General features: G+C 25.2%; 1 protein-coding gene across 1 annotated transcript; it reads right to left on the bottom strand.

Moving 5' to 3' along the window:
* Positions 1–2,659: 2,659 nt before the first annotated feature.
* LOC112592870 (plastin-3) lies at positions 2,660–10,263 on the bottom strand. Its single transcript, XM_025337033.1, has 11 exons — positions 9,814–10,263; positions 5,866–6,030; positions 5,525–5,787; positions 5,165–5,384; positions 4,938–5,092; positions 4,770–4,875; positions 4,241–4,454; positions 3,988–4,126; positions 3,501–3,640; positions 2,989–3,242; positions 2,660–2,907 (listed from the first exon to the last, which is right to left on the bottom strand). Exons 1-11 carry the CDS (start codon positions 9,904–9,906, stop codon positions 2,728–2,730), a joined length of 1,929 nt encoding a protein of 642 aa, XP_025192818.1. The 5' UTR covers positions 9,907–10,263; the 3' UTR covers positions 2,660–2,727.
* Positions 10,264–20,650: the final 10,387 nt, after the last annotated feature.

The raw sequence follows: 20,650 nt of genomic DNA, 5'->3' as shown, positions 1-20,650 counted from the left end.
ATGAAATGAACATTCGTGACCGATAAACATTTGACACACGAAACCAGATTAAAATTAAACAGATAAAACTTATCGACAATTCGATAACAATTCGTGCGCGTGTCCCTAAAAATAAATTCTAACATGATCGACTTTGAAATTGTCCGCGATCGACCGTTTGGCCGCCCCTGAGATAGAGCATAAAACTAGTAGCTGGAATTTTTAGTAGCATTACGCATTATATAATGCACAGCATGCACCAAAAAGAAGAACAACAAAAAAAAACGAAGAAGAGCTACATTCATTATTGATTCTCGACCAAAATAAAACTCATAATACACAGACACTCAACTGCAAACTACACAACTAAAAGTCACAAACAAGTTAAATTGTATCCAACCATTAAAAGATTATCAATCTAATAAGGACACCAACACAACTTAGTCATATGCAAGAATATCACAAAAAAAAAAAAAAAATCCGTAAGAAATAATTTAGCATAATGATTATATCAAAATATATATTATTTTTGTTCATATAAAAAAAAAAAATGTTAACTTCTACAATATTATGTTATTAGTTTTAAATCATAAGTCTAGTATAGTTATGTTTGGTATAGTATAGTAAAATATTCATAGATGTATCAATTTGATTTTCTTATATTATGTAATCACCATGGGTATAAAGGCACACAAAAAAAAAAAACTGGGGTAAATGCAATGATATACACATTATAATATATCATTAAAATAAATACATTTAGATTTAAGTAAACTAATTTAATACATAGACCATAATAATTATAATTATTGTAACATTAAGCACTTATCGCTTCACGCCGATGATTGGGACATCCGCAATCACTGTTTGATTTTACTCAAAGGCGGCATTTCACAATCATCATCTATTTAAGCATACATCACATACACAACGGCGCTCAGTCGCTCACTCCATAGCTTACATTGTTATATTCTTTTTTCTCATGTTCTTTCAAAAATAAAAATAAATTAAATTAATCACAATATCGTTGACGAATTTTGGTATATCTCCTCTACTTTTTCACTTCCTGGTCAAAATCTAATCAACATCGATAAAGACTTACAGATTCCGCAAAAAGGTAAGTGATACTCATTATCCGGAAATATATTCTTAAGAAAAAACTCTCGTATTCACCCCCAACAAAATACCACGTCAAGTAGGTAATTTCATGTAATGAGCTAAATATGTTGAAACAAATAATTATATAATTGAATATCGTACAAATATATTAAATATTCTAGCTTAAAGCTTAAAGATTTTGTATTCTTCAAATCATTATATTATTTACGCTTTTTGTCATCATTTATCTACTCGCCTCATTTTTAACTCATTAGTCATTACAATATTTTCTCTGTAAAATTCTTAAAGATTAGTAAATATATGTCATTGTTAAACATGGCCAAAAAAGAATATTGTAATCGAACCATTGTCAAACAATTTAAAATATCGATACAATAAAACATAAGTTAATATAACAATCAAACAGGATTTGGAGTTTTGTTACAATGTTAACAGCTTTTAAAATATTAACGTATAAATGACCTGTCAGAATTCATTAAAAATAAATCATGCATTCAACATATTTTAAAAATATAGGTTTTCAATTCAAATTTAAAAACCACTTTTTAATTAATGAAAAAAATATTTAATATTTAATTAATATAAATTATATGATTTAAAATAATTTACAAATGTCATTTTTACCTAATAAGAATATTTTATAATGAAATTTTCTGTCACATTAAATTTGAAAAATCTTATTTAACATAAAAGAAAAATAATTAGGTAACAAAAATAAATAACACATTATGATTGATCAGCTACTGAATATAAAAATAAAAATTGTAATTTGTGTAGTATTTTAAGTCTATCTAAAATGGTTAATAAAAAGAGTTAAGGTTACTAGATGTAAAATTCAAATGTTACTTTATATAATTTTATTTTAGCAATCACAATAATAATAAAATAAATAAATAATTTCAATAAAATAAAATTTAAAAAAAAAGTATAAACAATAAAATACCAAAAAATTTAAGAAAAATAACCTTAGAATTTTAAGTACACTTTTATTTATGTTAGTAATAATTAATAAACTATAAAATATTATAAAAAATAAATTTAATTAATTAAAATAATAATTTTAATTTGTAATACAATATATAAACACAAATTATGATAATAATATTTTAATTTCTAATTTTTAAGTAATAATTATTAAACACCCATAAAATAATTGTATTATTATGTACTTACATACAAATATATAAATATTAATTGGTAAGTCAGTCTTCTACAACTAATTTCAGCTTTAATAAACTTTTGTTTTAATATTTAATAGCTGAAATAAGAATGATTGAAGACAAAAAGTTATTATCTTAAGTTAAATTAGTGATTAAAATATAAAAATTGGTAACAAATGTTGCCAAGTGTTCGTTTTTTGCAAATATACTAAATATTTGGAAAATAAAAATTGATTTAAACATACTCTTAATACCTATTACATCAATATAAATATATTTATAAAAATTTTATTGTACATTTAATTTATTGACAGCCAACATGTTTTGTTTAAATGCTGTCAAATTCCAAAATTAAAAAAATATTGTTCAATAAAAAATAGTTTACAAATATTTATATATAAATAAATACAATATAAAAAAAAAAAATGTGAGTTATGATAATTTTTAAGAATAATAACACATAATTTAGTTAAGAGTCTGATTTTCCAGTAACGTCCATATAAGGAACATAGTCTATGGCCATAAGACACGCAAAGAGTGTCATTACCATTTTGGGTTTTACTTCTGTAATATCTTCTGGTAAAGCATACACTCTAGCACCCGTCTTTCTGGCCATTGATATTGCATACTTAGCATTTGCTAAATTGTCCTAAAATAATAATGCAGTTTAGTAGTAATCAAATATTCAAAAAGCAATTTTTTTGATAATTATTTTTATTAAAAGTATTACCTCAGCATCACCACCTTCTTTAACTATATCATAATTAATGGTGCCTGGTTTTATTGCATCAATTAAATCAATAACAATTCGACCATCAGATAATGCATGATCTTGGAATCCTTTCAAAGTTGAAGATTTATTGGCACTTTGTAATTTATTGTTAACCCAGGTAACAATTTCTTTTTCAATCATGGGACTTCCAGTTTTGGCAAGTTGGGTTAAGACCGATAAAGTATATGCTCGCATTAGTTGCCAAATTAAAGCTATAATAAAAAACAAAAGTACATTTTAATCATCAGAAATTTATAATTTTACTCAGTATTTTACAACTAAATATTTTAAATCAAAAGAAATCAAAAACAGACAACAATCCAATTTAATTTCCATCTGTAGTGACCTCAGCAGATATTGCCATTAAACCAAAAATATTAAGTTATGACTTATTTACTAAACAGATTAAATATGTTATAATGTTGATAATATTTCTACTATACCAAAATTAATTAATTGAATATGCTAACCTAATGTAAGAGTTGCATTTCCATCGTTTAAATCTTGTCCAGCAATGCCAACTAACGAAAACTTTAGTTGACGTCCCAACTCAACAGCATAATTGCAATTTTCCAATTTTTCCATAAATTTTCGTAATTTAGAAAATTTTCTATCATACAAACACAATATAGAAAATTGCATTGTTATATTATATTATAATAATACAAATAAAAATTAACATTTATTTGTTTTTAAATTAATTCTGTTATGATAACATTAGTATCAGAATGAATTGATTTATCGTCAAATTTAAAATTAAGAACATCTTGTTCATTGATTTTGAACATTTTTAAAATATAATATTACAAATATTAAAACTTGCATCAAAATTTAAATATCATGAAATAATCAATATATAACCAAGAACTATGTTCTTAACTTTAAGTTGAATGGTATGTGAACAATATTTATCAAATTTTAAGATTTTAAGATAAGTTCAATTTATAATTATTTTACCTGTGCACTTTGGACCAATTTACAATTCCTGGTTTAATAATATCATACAATTGAAAAATGATGAGACCATCTGCTAAATCCGAATAAAGCCAATTAACATGAGGTGCAACACCCATAGAATTCATCCAATTTCTATAAGTTATAATAAAAATTAAAAAATCAATATATTTTAATAAAACGAAAAAAAATTCATAAATAGTGAAAATAAACTAAAATTTCAAGTATATTTCTTTAAAAAAAATTAATAACTAACTTTTTTCTTCTCTTGTTTCTTCAATTGATTCTAATCCTACTATTTCTCCTTCGGGTTTATCTAATCCTGGATGATTGTTGAACAAATTAGCAACAAATGCAAGATTTAATTTGTAAACACCATTCACGACATCAGCCGGTGTTACAAAACTACGACATCCTAACTTAGCTGCTTGCTGTAACATTATATCTGCTCTTTTGTTTAAATCCGGTTCCTTAATAAAAAAAATATATATAATTAAATTATGTATATCTTCAGATAAATGCTAAAATATATTTATGAAACCAAAATATTTATTTATTAAACAATATTCAAAAAATAAAGTATTAAATACTAAATTAATAAGATATATTCTAATTAAAAATATTTAATGAATCCGGATTAAAATCACATAATACAACATTATTGTATATAATTTTAATTTTAAAAACCTTGATCAATAAAAGAAAATATTTCTTAAATACATTTGTTTTTATTTATTCCTAAGGCCTCATGAGATAAAACTATAAAATGTATTATTGGTAATTACCATTAACGCAGACATATCAACATCAGAATCAAGTGGTGCGATTTGTTTCATAAGGTATGTGTATATTTCTGAATCAGTTATGTCATTCTGGAAGTTATGGCATTGTCTGAAATTAAAAAAACATTTCAAGATTATCTATTTTTCACAAAACTAAGTGTTATATTATACCTTGAAACTCCAGCACGATTCAAATGGTAATTAACCCAACGTAGAAGTATAGCTTCTGGTGATAGTTTTATAAGCTCTTCAATTTTTTCACCATTTTGTAACAATGTAGCTAATCCAGGACAGTTTTCAAGAGTAATTTGATTAAATAATCCTATCTAAATAATTTTAATAGAATTATTAAATTAGATTTTAAATTTTAATCGTTTTATTGCTAAAAATATATTTACCCTAATAATTTGCCAAAGTAAACCAAGGACTAAATGTGGTTTTCCTTTAGCAAGATCATGAGCATCAATATTGACAATATTACAACCAATAGATTGACTGGAAACTAGTGCTAATGTTAAATTTTCTAATTTTTTGTAAACAGTAAGGTTGCTTTTGCTTGTTTCTTTATTAATTGCCCTTTCATCAATTGTATCAGGACAAGAATGATTAATAACTTTGCTAAAAAAGAACAAAATTTTAAATAATTATGATGCTTGTAGTGTATATATATAAAATCAATTATAATTACATTATAATTATATTGTTAGTATTAAGTTTAAGATAATACTACAATGCTTTTAAAATAAATATATGTTTACCAAAGTAATATTCCATCAATAACTTTTTCATACAAATTTTTCCCTTCACATTCTATTGGAAGCAAATGTTTTAAGTCAGGATCATGACTCAAATTACTATTGATCCAATCAGAAAATGCTAGCTGTTCTTCTAATCGTACAGAATGTGTTGTTCCTTCACTTGATGCATCAGACATTCCACCTAATGTTTCTAAGTTTTCTTTTTTAGAAACAACTTGTTTAAATGAGCTAGCAACTTCTCCTGCTTTTAAATCTGAACATAACTAAAAAAATATATAAATGTTTAATGTTAATAACTTTTATTTTGCTTCATATTTATATTTGTAAGTAAAATAATCAACCTTTTTAAATTCTGAAAATACAAGTTTTCCTTTTGTTTCAGTTCTTTTACCATCATAATCTTCAATCATTTTTCGAACTTTCCATGCAGGTAGCTTAAAACCACATAAATCTAGAGCCTCTTGTAATTCTGAAAGATCAATTGTTCCATCTCCATTTTTATCAATCTAAAATAAATAAAAAAAATGTTTACTTTATTCAATACAAATTAATTTTTTTTTTTGTTATTATTAAATTTAACATGTATAATGGTAGAAATGTAATAAATCGTTAGACAAAATAAAACTATATTATAAAGAAAAAAGAAAGCCAGAAAAAATTTTAAAAATAAGAGGTAAAGTATTACACTTAGATAATATGGTAAAATATAATAAATGAAAAAATAAAATATTTAAGTGTATCACTTTTATTTATGTATATAACAATAATAGATATTGTAATTTTATAATAATTGCTATCGTTAATCAAAAAATATAAGCATAATTGAATAGTCATGATTGTTAAAATTAAATATATATTTATAAATATAATAGATTTGAGAATAAGTGAGGGCACAACTGTGGGTGTCAATATGAAGAAAGAAAAGAGTTACCTACAAACCATGTCATTACGTTTTAATTTTTTTTAATAACGAAAGTCATCTTCTAAAGTAATTAGTAGTTAAACTATTTTGTTTTTGAATATTAAAGATAAAATTGTTTTTGTTAAATGTGGCAATGAAAAGGATTCTTCAATGTTTTGTTGAAATATTACAGTATATTTTTATAATAAAAGAAAAACATTTTTTTAAATATATTTTATTTATTCATAAGCTGTTTGGAATTAAATAAAAATGTTTACTTATATTTTATTTTTGTCCATAATTTTGAAAATATATCTAATCTTACAATAAAATAAATATATTTATATATTGGTTGGTTTGATAATTGAATTAATTGTTAGTACATCTTAAAAATATATTTATACTTACAAAAATTAAATTACTATAGTTATTACTTATTATTAATTTTAAATAATAAATAGTAATTATTTTTACTCAGTAAAAAAATATTTGAAATTGTAGATATTATAAGCTATTTAGAAATTTAAGTCTTCAATTTGTAAAAATAAAATCAGTATTTTTAATGATAGATGAACAGATACTAGGATTTCAGGATTTAGCTGATTAAGTGAGTTATACCAGTTATGTCACTTACGAGTAAACGAGTACGAATCACTGACTAAAATATTTAACATAATATTGTTTATGATTTTTAAATTTCAAAATAAAACATGACAATTTTTTGGAAAATGAATGGCTGTTATCAAACTAGTTGACTACTATCATAAATCATAGACTTCTATGATTAATATATATGCCATTGATGAATAGAATGGCATTGATATAATAATTATTATACAATTTAAAGGAAAGACATTTACAAAAACTTAGAATTATAATCTGCTTTAAAATTAAAATTTCAAAAAAACTAAGGCTCTAGATAATATTTTTACAATTAAATCTAAATATAAGTTAATTCACTAAAATAATTAAAATTACAGTAAAATGGATTCTTCTGAATATGAAATTTCTTGTGAAATTGACTATATATTAGTAACATAATGATAACACATGCTGGTAAAACATTATTCAATAGTTAAAGAATATTAATATGTATTACCTATGATAAAGTATTGATAACTAGTTCTACAAATATAATTTGGTTATAGACGGTAAATATCTATTTTCAGAACTTTTTATCATATTACGTGCCTCAAATTATTTTGAGACTTCTATTAATAAAGGATATATATTTTTTTTTAATACAGTAAATTTGATTAAGATAGAATTTTAAAATTTATTACTGAACACAAATTTAAATAATTAGAAATTTAATGTTAAATACTAATAATTAAGTAGTACACTACAATAAAAAAATATTTAAATGTCATCTATAAAAAATTCAATTGATATGGCTTAAATTACAATGCCCTTGGAACAACCAACAACTACACTAACAATGACTAAAAACAAGAACGAAAAAATTAGAGAAATCTATTAACATAAAATATAAATTTCACTTTTATAGAAGCAGTTGTAGTGGTAGTAAGTCAAAAAGAACATGGAAAAAAGTAAACTAAATGAAAAATAAATCCAAAAAATTAAATGATACACCTTGATAAAAAAAAAAAGCCCATGTAAGGAATGTAGAATAATATAATACTTATACTACAATATTACAATGCTAAATAAATTGTTAATTTTGTATTTGTTTTTATTTTTGAACTTTATTATCTATTGGTTATTATCATCTCTCTTATCATAATTGAATGTAATTGAATTTTCTTCTTGGCACAAGCATAACTTTAAAAGAGAAAATTAAAAACATAAATCAATGTAATATAATTCATTATCATTTTTATTTTAAGTTAAAATCTCTATTAGTATGATTAATTAAATAATATTAAATATAAATTTAAAATAAATATTTAAAAAGTAAAAAAATACAAATTTTTAAAATATTATAATTTAAACAATCATACCAATTACATTAATACATAGGACCTAAAATTATATGCATTTACATTAAAAATATGTTTATTAAAATATGTGTAGTATGCGTGTAATCCAACAATGTCAACATTTTTTTTCTAAAGTAAAATTGATTTATCTTAAGAGGAGGGATGTAAGCTCTCAATTTTTTTTCTCTACAACCCATGCATAATAAAGTAATTTTTTGTTTAGTAGAACCAATCTTTCTTATACGTAGTTTAATCTGTGAGTTTTTGCTATGATTTATATTTTATATTAATCAAATTTTATAATTAAAATGCATTATCTTAGAGCACCCGTAAAAATTGCATTTTTCATTAAAATTAAAGCCTTAGTCATAACTTATTTTTTTTAATGGGATAGGAATATTTTACCTTTACTCATAAATCAATTATTAATACTTATTACATGTGTTAATGTACTTTTTAATGACTCATACAAGAATAAGAAAATATATTATTGTGGTATTTCTTTAGAGAGCACTTATATTTAAAAATATTAAATTATTATTCTTAATAGAACTTAATTAAATTTTGTATTATCAGTTTATAGTTTATTGTACAATTAAATACGAATACCCCATAAATCCTGAGTAATGTAATTTAAACAAAATTAACTTATATTTACATGTAATTATAAAGTAGTTATAATTAATTGCAAAATAGATATCTCATGAAATAATAATAATCATGTCAACTCTGCCATTATAATACTTGAAATCTGAATGTCAATATTGTAGCATAACATAATATCTTATATATTAAAATCTATACTTGTGTATAAAATATATACATAGGGGTCACTAAAAAATTATATTTTTGTTTAGATGATTACTACAGTAAAAATGTTGAGAAACACTGGTAAATATATATATAAATTAGTATTATCAATTTATAAAATTATTCTTTATCAGAAACACAAAAAATACTTATCAGCATATTATTGACTAATGTTCAGTACTCTACCTACTCAATTGTAGCATTTACATAAACCTACTATTAACTTGTAATGTCAAATAGACCACTTAAATATTATTATTTATTACATGATAAAACATTAATGAATTTATTGATTCTATTGAAATGATAACAAAATATTATACAAAATAAAAATTTTGAATCATTTTAATCAATACCTAATTACTTAATAATTAAAATAATCAGAAACTGAAAACAAGTAGCAACAATTTATCACCTATGCACCTAACATTATGTATACACAATGAACGGACTATAAATGCGGAAATCTGATGCCCCTACGGATAAGATAAAGGTAAGTACAATGACGGGTGACTAAATTATTACTACTCAGGTACCACACCGTCAGGTGAAAGACCAATCGGGAACAACATAAATAATAATATAGCGTTCGAGTAGAAAAGCTGGAGCAAGTAGATAGGTTATTGTTTATAAGTTACCTTGGAAAATTGTTCCTTAAGCTCGTCGTCGGCGGTGGCGGTGACATTCGCACTGCCGTTGAGCGCCTTTACGTAGTTGGAGACCTTGGACATTTTTCGGCACTGACCGGACGCAAGGGGGAATGGGTGAGGATACACTTGTGGTCAAAAACGACTGACGATTTCCAGTGACAACGATGACGGCGACGACTAGAGCCCGAACGGCATAACGATTTTCCCTATTGGTGTTTCACTTCGAACCGGCAGAGACGATTAACCGCCGCGGTAAGTATACCACAGTTGTTGACGGCCTGTAGCGAACGTGCTGACGACAAGGCGGAAATGAGGCGCGCCTCCGTAGTGCTGGTGACGAGTGACGACGTGTACTGGGCGCGACGGCGATCGGAGTGCTCGCTGCTCGACTACGCGGTCCGACGTCTGTGGTATGTGATGGTGTGTTACATACGTGCGTGCGTGCGTGCGTGTGCCAGTCGTGAGGAACGGGCACGGTTCCGGTGCGGCGGGGCGGGGCGGAGTAGTAGTAGCCGCCGTGTAGATTATGCGCACACTTACGTCGCGACTACGTATTATTATATATATATATATTATACAGCGATGCGTGTTGAGATGATGTGCCGTCTCTGTCTATCGAATACGTGATACGATAGGCATAATAACTATGATGTTATTACAATACGAATCCATTACGTTTGGACGTGTTCTATTTCCAAGACGCCGATGGCCGCGACTGGTCTGTTGGAGACGATAACGATTCGGGAAATACGTTTGGATTTGTCGCCGAGTTTACCCATACCTGCTTGAGGTTGACTAACTCACGTTTTCGAGATTCTACGTCGCTACGAGCTCACCAAAATATAATAATTGCGTACCTACCACCTACGGCAAACTATTGCGTTGCGATTTTTTCGATTTACTTTGTCGCCGTTTAAAGAGATCGAAATTGCGGGGGCGAGTCGATTTTAAAGCGGACTTTGCGGCGTATTCACAGCCCCGCTTTCAGAAATCAGAATAATGTCTTAGAATGGTTTTACGCATCGTTAAAAAATGTACCAGGTCCAAGTAATACATTATATCGGTACAATATCGCCACGCGTGTGACCGACAGAGACGGAAAATCACCGCTTTCAGTCCCCTTAATATTAATACTATGTGCATGAGTCATCACATGTCTGATTCATGGTGAACCACACAGCACACACGTTTTATCGTGCGCGGCGACGGCGGGCGCTACGTCATCTCAATAGTTTTCAAAACCCGGCATGGCCTGAATACACAGCACGGATGACGATACGAAACAGTCATTGCAATGTAATACCTACCTGCCTACGCGTATGCTGTTTTATAAAAAATATAATAAATATATGATAATTATTGTGGTGATGTGCGCGTAATTCCCGGCGTTTCACCGTATTTTACTATACTAGGTCTCCGGTATTAATTATTGTTTATCGATAACATAATATCTTACGAAGCTCGTTTCCGCATATATATTTTTTTTTATTCAAACCCGGACAAACATTTTTCTGTATAATTTTTATGAGAAAAATCATACCACTCCTCCACGATCAACGCAGTACATATTTTTTAGTGACTAGAATAGGTGCCCTAGGTAGGTACGCAATTATGGTCTGCACCCTGCGACGTACCTATGTTTGTATGACAAAAACTTACTTAGATACCTCATATTATAAATCGAAACGAGTAACCAAAAATATTATCAATTTGTTATAATGTTTGTCAGAAAATCAAATAATCATCTTGATTACCTATTTTATTATTTATCAAAACATTATTGTTTTTCTACTAGAAATGTTTAGTAAAAGACAAAATATTAACAATGACGTAAATGGCAAGTTTAGTCATCGGCCGTTACATTAATGTCGACCACATCCCGTTTAGGCTGAATTAATTGGATGCCGTACACGCACTCCATTTTCTCTAACATATTAAATTTACGCACATACGTAATACATTGATGGATATGGAAATCTGGTACAATTATTGTTTATGCACACATATTTTAGGATTAAGTAATAAAAGTACAACTCGTTTGCGCACATTTGCCTTTTTACGATTTGATCGAGCACAACATCTTCTCACTTTAACTTAGGAGTTAGGACAATCTGTTTTGCACGGACAAATGTGTATTATTTGTATTTGTTCTTAAAATATTTTTAAATTTTTTCTATACTAATTTTGAATTGGTGACAATTAAGTCCAATTTTCTTCATATAAGTTGAGCGATTAATTGATTTATTTTTATATCAATTTCAAATATTTTCCAATTTTATTGTACCTCTATCTTCCTTATTAATTGTCTCTCTTTTTTTTTTAAAGTTTATGATTTTATGAAAGATACAATATGCAATTTTGTAGTTAGAAAAAATTTGCAATATTGTATTATTCGTAGCTTTTTCAAAGTCAATACGCAATTTCTCTTAAATATATTATATTACCAGTTATTTTAATAGAAATATTTTGTAACGTTTTCCACTTATTGATGTAAGTATTAATATGTTTGTTACTTAAAAAACAAAACGCCACAAGAACATGGAAATTGCTTATAAATATAGATACATAAATAGTATTAAGTTGAACAATGAAAATGTCCCATCTCCAAAAACGTATTCTATATTTTGTAGCAATTCCAAATTTTTTTTACATATAAATATAAATACATTTTCATAATCACAACAAAACAAACATTATTACCTTTAAGATTTTGATAAACATCAATTTATTGTTTCTTAGCAGCTTCTAAAGATTTCGGTAAGTTTGAAAAGGATTTTTTCTGATTTCATACATGGATCTTCTAATTGATTTCATGTTGCTGTATTGAAAAATTGTAGTTATCAATAATTTGCAATTCCAGGTGTACCTATTACTTTATTTGGTTAAAAGAACAAATCGTTTTCAACTTTACGTTTCAAAATAAAATTGTTTCTTATATTAATAAATTTAGTGAATTTAGTGATGATACAAATTTTTAGTGTACAAATAAAAAATTTTCCGTGAGTGTAGTACTCAATAAATCAAATACAGTTTTAAAAATGACAAACGCGCATAACCATTGCAAGTGACAGCCGAACAATTATTCTAGAAATAGTATACATCTACATCAACATTTGTACATTTTTTACCTCGACGTGTTTCAAAAACATTATAAACTTAGATATTCATAATTAGTAGTAGTAAATTGTAATAGTACATTAGTACCGCTTGCTGGCGAACAACTGTTTAAATTTAAGAGTTTGAAACCCATCAATACCTTTAATAATTAAGGTATTGATGGGTTTTTTTATTATATGTTAAATGCACAACGATTATTTTTGATAGAGGTATAGCAATCTTCTGTTAATAATATAATTTTATTATAAGATAAACTTATATTGATATAGAATACTCGAAGATTGATAATTTGTCCGATAATTCAATTACTTTAGGTAAGTCCAAATTTAAAAATACAACATATGTTTTTATGCAGTGTTTATGTTATGCACAAACGAGTCGTCAATTTACATTAAATAATGTATATATATTTAAGATAACACTCTTATCATATGACATTATACGTCTGTCGTTGGAATTCTTAAAGTAAAAAATATTTTGTTTTATTCGGTCGAATTTTATTTGTCAGTAATATCGGCATGTATGAATGAATATATCAAAATTTGAGTAAAATTTAAAATATTTTATTTACCCAGTATTTATAAAATATACACATTTTATGTAATTATCTAGAAATATGCAATTATTATGCATTTTGATACAATTATGTTAAATATACAAAAAAAAAATTAATAGCAGAATCTACGTATTACGAAACGTCAAGATATTTATGAGAATAATTATGAGGCAAATCTAGTAGAATATGCATTTGCATAAAAATCTAGGCCCTAGTAATAACTAATTGTCTTGAAACTTTACGATCACATACATTATTATTTTTATATCTAAAGACGTCATATTTTTAGACGTTTACTACAGTAAAGGAAGTTATTTTATTTATTTTTTTTTTTTTTTAAAGAATTAAGTTAAAGATTGACATTTTAAATAAACAGGTAGTACCGTATTTTTTAAACGTTTTGTAAATTAATATTCATATAATACTATACATTACGGATTTATATAAATATAAATAAAATATAATAATTAAATAAAAATAAGTTCCTCGATCGTAGTTCTACCACTCAACCAAATCATGCGTACATGACGATTCGGGATTATAGCTAATATAGTTAATATAGCTAATAGCTATATTTCGTGTTGTTACGTATTACCTATTATTGTTATATTGGTATATTTGAAATATGACGATGCCACCGTAATCGTCATCATCGAGAAATTCGTGTTTCGGCAGTAGCACTTAATATATCTCTAATAATATATATATATATATTATGCCTATATGGCTAAATAAATAACATGCATTACTTATACAAGTACACTTTATACACGAAGCGTGCGTGTCTCATTCTCTCGTCTGTTTTTGTTTGTTTCTCCATTAGATAGGTATATTATATTTTTTTGTATGTTATATGAAACAATTTAAAGGTGTATCCTGCTATTGAGAAAACATGGCCGCGGGCGTTTTACGACTGCTTTCTGTCTGTATAATTTATAAACGCTCTGGTAATATAATGTAGGCATATTCTCGGAAACGGCTTGAAGAGTTTCGCATTTTTACGTCAAGTCATTTTTCGATAAAGTGTTACCCACGACAATTTTTTAACGATAGCTCAAAACATACGTGCAACGTGGACGTAGGTATACTGTATTATAAGTTACGACTACCCATATATTAGGTACATCGTTTAATAGTATATTATATGTATTAAAAAACTAAGCCTAGTTTAAAACAAGAGTGAACTACACTAGTTATCACTACATTTTTAATAATATTGACTTACCAGCATAATTAACTTTAAAAATAATACATTGAAAGTTTCAAACGATAAACAAAATAATGATTTATTGACAAAAACAATTTTAAGTTGTTTTTTCTAAGGAAGTAAATTTTAATATTGTGTTATTTATTGACTATTATAACTTAACATTATTAAGATTGATTGTTGACTTTATTTAACTAACTCGAGTAAATTATTTTTCATTACTCGTGTAATAATATACGTTAAGCATATATATGTACGTTTTAGATAATATAATATTATTAATAACCTTTAGACAACACGATAGTGTTATAAATTATTATACTATTATTAATACATTTTTTTTTTTAATACGAAACTAACCGACAGCAAATATAAAGGGACCAATTGAGTTTTTTAAACTCGTATAAGTATCTATAATATAATCTATGTACTTGCTTACCGTGTGACTATTTTATTATTATATTATGTATAAAAAATAATAAAATTACAATAGCGTTACAAGAACCCTGACAGAGTGAGATTTGTTTTTAAATAACAATCTATTTACTAAACATTAAAAATTATATTTATAAACAAGTAAAGGATCTTTTTACAAGTTACACGTTTACGCCATGTGTTTATTTATTCTTTTTTTTTGTTTCTCCCAGAGTATATTTAGTACATACTAAACACCTTCCAAGTGTCCTGACCACTGCAGGAGGGACAAAATATTTCATTGCATGCGATGACCTCCCGCTGCAGTAGAGCATACACTCATATTCAAGACCTGACTTCATCCATATAGTAGCAAACGGGTTTTACTTTCGAAATCTGAAAGTGGTTTGACATCGACAAGTTAGGTATTGTTCTTTTTATAATAATTTCCAATATTAAAAAAATAAATAAAACTATAATACTCGTATTATATATTTATATTATCAATTAACTGACAATTTTTTAAAATACCTTTAAAAATTATGTATCTATAATATAATTATGTTATTTCTGTGAGTTAAAATAGGATTTCTGCACTTGTTTTATTTTATTGTTTTGATTATACCCTTAGTTTTTTTTTTTGATAAATATGCACCTACATTAAATTTTGATGCCCCCGAACACTTTCTGTATTTCTAAAGCGGTCTTCTAAATATATTAATAGGTGATTTCAGATTCCTGCACTAACTAAATATTGGATAGTTTATGGAATTATTAATTTTTAAATAAAAGAAATTATTAAAATAATTCAAAATTATTTAAGCTATACATTTCTTTATGAAAAAAGGTTCATATGGCATATAGCCTATAACTACTACCAAACTCTATAATGGTACTAATACACTATTCACATAATACATTAAGTATATTATGTATCTATCAATCTATCATGTATATTACCTACATTAAAACGAAGAGGTAAATTACGTAGAAATAGTAAATTGAATAGTTTACAATTTAGAATTTAGAATTAAACGATGTTATTTTTCCAATATGTGTAATATTAAAACAATAAGTATAAAAAAAAGCAATTAGTATACACAAATTATTATATTGTTTTTTTTATTATGGAATTCAGTTTACCTCTGGGCTCTGGGTAAAAATTACCTCAAGACAAATAACATTCAGCACGAGTACAACAATAAATAGTTTATAGTTTATTAGTTATATTGTTGTCATGACTAATAGCTAGTATTCAGTATATATTTACTAAGACTTGGTTAACGTAATTTACATGGCTATAAATAAAATAGAAGTATACAAAATATCTTTGTTATTTATTAATATTTATTTCTAATACATATATTATCAACATTCTATTAATTTGAATATTATATTATTTTAGGTAATTGTTTTAATAATTTATATAATTAGCTAACCTACCGAACTGTATTATTTTTCTAATCGTTTATTTTCATTCAACGATAAAATTATAATGTGAATAGCTATAGCGGAAAGTTGGTAATATTTTTTGATATTTAATACTTGGTACTCGTAATTATATACAATAATTAAAATATGAAAAATAAAAGTCACATTGCATAATATATTATGTCCATAATATATGGTTTTTATAAAATAATTTCAAATACTATTTCGTAATTTACATGATATTTAATAACAATCAGTATGGATTTGATTATATCATGTTAAAAACTGTACTTAAGTTAAATCTAAATGCTCAAAATGAGAATTAATCATTCCAGCTTATAGATGTTTGGTTTCAAATTATTTGTGCTTAAAAATAATGTTTTCTAGCTTTATATATCTATTCAAACTTATAGACTAATTATATAGAGCCTCAAATCAATCAAAAAATTTAATAAAAATATTAACACATCTAAAACTTAAATCATAATGATAAAACAACTATTATATTTTTATTATTATAATTAATATTTTAAGGAAAATAAAATTAACCTAATTATTTTTGATAAACCTTCTAGAAAATTACCATGATTTATATGAGTCATAAGTCATAAACTCTGATCACTTATAAATAATAATAATGTTATAACTTATATAATCTAGATAATAGTACGTTTTTCTATTTTTGCTTATATCATTTAAAATTTATAATTTATTATTTTTGCATTTTGCATACAAATTACAATTATATATATATACAAAAATACATTAAAATAATGCTTTTGAAACAGAAGCACTTATTAAAGATTAATTTCCCATAGTATAAAAACAATATATAGGCAAATCATAACTTTTTATGGGATTTTTAAGGACGAATTCGAATCCAGTTCAATTTTAGCGAATTGTTATAGACATCATTATAATATATGATAGTATTATAAGTTAATGATTAATAAGTAATAACTGTTGCATTTTATTGATTCAAGAAATATTATATTGGTTTATGGTCGGTACTAGGTAGTTAGTAGTTCTACCGTGACCTAAAACTCCATATCCGAATGTTTTAGATTCTAGACAGAGCTATGAATTTATTCATTTTATAATGCAGTTTATGAACAAAACAAAGTAATTTATTTGTCATTGCTTTTTAAAACATGAAAATACCTAAATCTTCAAAATTGAAGGTGGTTTCTGGTACAAAATTGAATCTAGTTGGTACAGCGAGAGTAAAAAGTAAAAACATTAACTCTAAAATACTAATTGAAATATAATGGATTATTTACAATTCAAAAACAAGTAAACGTAAAGATTTTAAATTCTCTTCAATTATTTATTCTAATATTTTTTTAGACGTTATTTAATTTTCAAAATATTTTTATTCTTTTTGTGCTACCTATTTTAAGATAATTTACATTTCTTTTTGTATGTTTATAGTACTAAAATACATTAACATTTAATAGAATATTTTTTTTTTATAATAATTGTTCTTACAATAATTAAAAAATATTGTAAATATAATATATAGTCTTTTTTAGTATTATTTATAGACATTTGAAATATTCTACTATTTTTATTATTTTAAAATTATGTATGATATATTTTTTATTTGTAAATAAAAAGCTTGAATATTTAGCATAATATGACTCATAAGTGGCTTTTACAAGAATTTAAAAAATCGAAAATCCTGTCTCACTATTTTTAAATTTTAATGAAATTCACCAAAATCACAAAATTTAAAGTCACATTAATTAATTATGAGAGTTAATAGTTCAAATCTTGATGATGTTGGATAATATTTAAATATATGATAAATAATAACGATTCGCGTACAGACTATTTGTATGATTTAATTATAATTTAAAAAATATTAATTATAAAAACTTAAAACATTCAATTAATATTTAAATCATAATTTTTTACCATGAACAATTTAAAAAAAAATTGATATACTAGCCTTAAGATTTTAAGCTATTTAAAAATGTTTTAAAATTTCAAATATTTTTCGAATTGTTAAATTTTGATAAAAAAAGGCTTAATAATTTGTTAAAATATATAAAATATCTATGCAAAATTTTAATTGGTAGATATTTAAACTTAAACGTTAAAATGTTAATGAAATTGAATATTTAAACAAAAAATAACGATTGTTATTTTGATGAAATAAAAAAAAAATATATTTATCATCATGAAGCTTTTGATTGTTTGCGTTATATTTTATATACAATTTAATTTTCAAAGTATTAAGATTCATTTAATATCACTGCTTATCTTTTATTTATGTTATTTTAGAACATGTTGTATTCGATATTAACTTTAACTTATGCTGATACAATAATAAACTAATATAATCATAATATTAAAATAATTAAAAATACAGGTAGTTAAAACGAAATAAAATAAATTTAACATATCATGCTACTAATATTTAATAAACAAACTAATTACAACACTAAATACTAATAGAATTAAATTATTAAATATTCTTAGAATGGATTTCGTATGCAGTAGTTTATCATTATTGAGTTCAAATTTAATACATTTATGACAATGACCTACACAATGGTAAGGGCACTCTATATCTACTATTTAACCAAAAATAACTTATATATTTTTCATATAATCATATTATATAATATTATTTACTATAATCAGCTTTTGCCGAATATTATAATTACTATAGTCTCTAAATCGGATAAATATTAAATTGTATTTTTTTTTATTCAACATTTTAATTAAAATTGTATTAATATTTATTTTATTATTATAATATTGAATTAAATATATGTAAAAAGAAAAAACTATTATATGGAACAACGAGATAAATTTAGAAATGTTATCGGACTACTAGGTTGTAATAAAATTAGCAAAGTATTGATACTTTTTGACAAACAAAAAAAACAACAACAATATAATTAATATAGTGAAAGACTGGAGAGAGGCAAGACAAGATAGAGTTAGGTGGCGAAGAGTAATAATGGCGGTAAAAACTCTTAGAGAGTAGACATGCCAAGAGAAGAAGAAGATAATTAATATTCGTGAAACATGTTATTTACATCTATATATGCACACGTGGAAGCGCTATATTATTTCTTTTTCGCTACATTCTTACATTCCACTATAATGATTTATTTCCAACGCATACGTTTGCACAACATATTAATCATATGTTTTAAAAAATTGCCTACATTTAACTCCTTAAAAACAATCATTATTGAATCCAATGATGATGCCTGCAACCATAAATTTTATAGTATAATATTTTAAAATAAGTATAGAAGATATTTCAAATGTTTTTTTATTGATAAGATAAGGTGGCCCAATTAATTTGTTTGGTGAAGAACCGATGATGCCATGGAATTTACTGTTATTATAATTTGAGAATACTTAGTCACCTGTTAATACACATCAAGACAATAAAATATGTATATGAAAATCGACATAGCCCAAAAAGTTTCCGGATACCGTAGATATCGCGATCGATTAAGATAATGTCGACTGTCGATCCATTTGAATATACGTTTATCAATAGACTTTATGTGTAAAATATTTATGATATAAGTACATATAATGTGTATACAGCTGTTTATATATACCTACATATACCTCTAATAATAGGTAATATTAATAATTTAAAATCAAGATTGATAAGCAATCATTCACGAGTACTGAACACTGAGTAACGAACTACAGACCATTATTTGTACATCTAATATCTAAATATTTCGTTATATATTATTTGTTCTTTTTTTTTTGCATATTTCGCATAGTGTAGGGTTCATGTTTTGAGTAGAAAAGGGGGAAAAAATTGTTATTTAATGAAAATTATAAGTTTGGCCTCCAAAAAGACCTTGTAAATAATAAATATGGTAGATATAGGTACTTGGATATGTTTGAATAATCTAACTATAAACTGTACAGTGTACATGATTCAAGTGAGAATTACTTACTTATGTGAAGAAGTTTTAAAAAATATCATAATCACGAAGAATCGATGATGGTACTTTTATGCAACAACAATATTGCGAATTTTTAAAAAGGAAATGTGATAACTTATAAAGCATGTTGTCAACATGTTAGAAACATACGCAAGGAGATAGGGTTTT

Source organism: Melanaphis sacchari, unplaced genomic scaffold (genome assembly GCF_002803265.2).
Source record: "Melanaphis sacchari strain LSU unplaced genomic scaffold, SCAv2.0 Contig1988_pilon_pilon, whole genome shotgun sequence".
NCBI lineage: Eukaryota > Metazoa > Arthropoda > Insecta > Hemiptera > Aphididae > Melanaphis > Melanaphis sacchari.
Note: the sequence above shows the minus strand (reverse complement) of the source record. Positions and strands in the feature narration are given on the sequence as shown.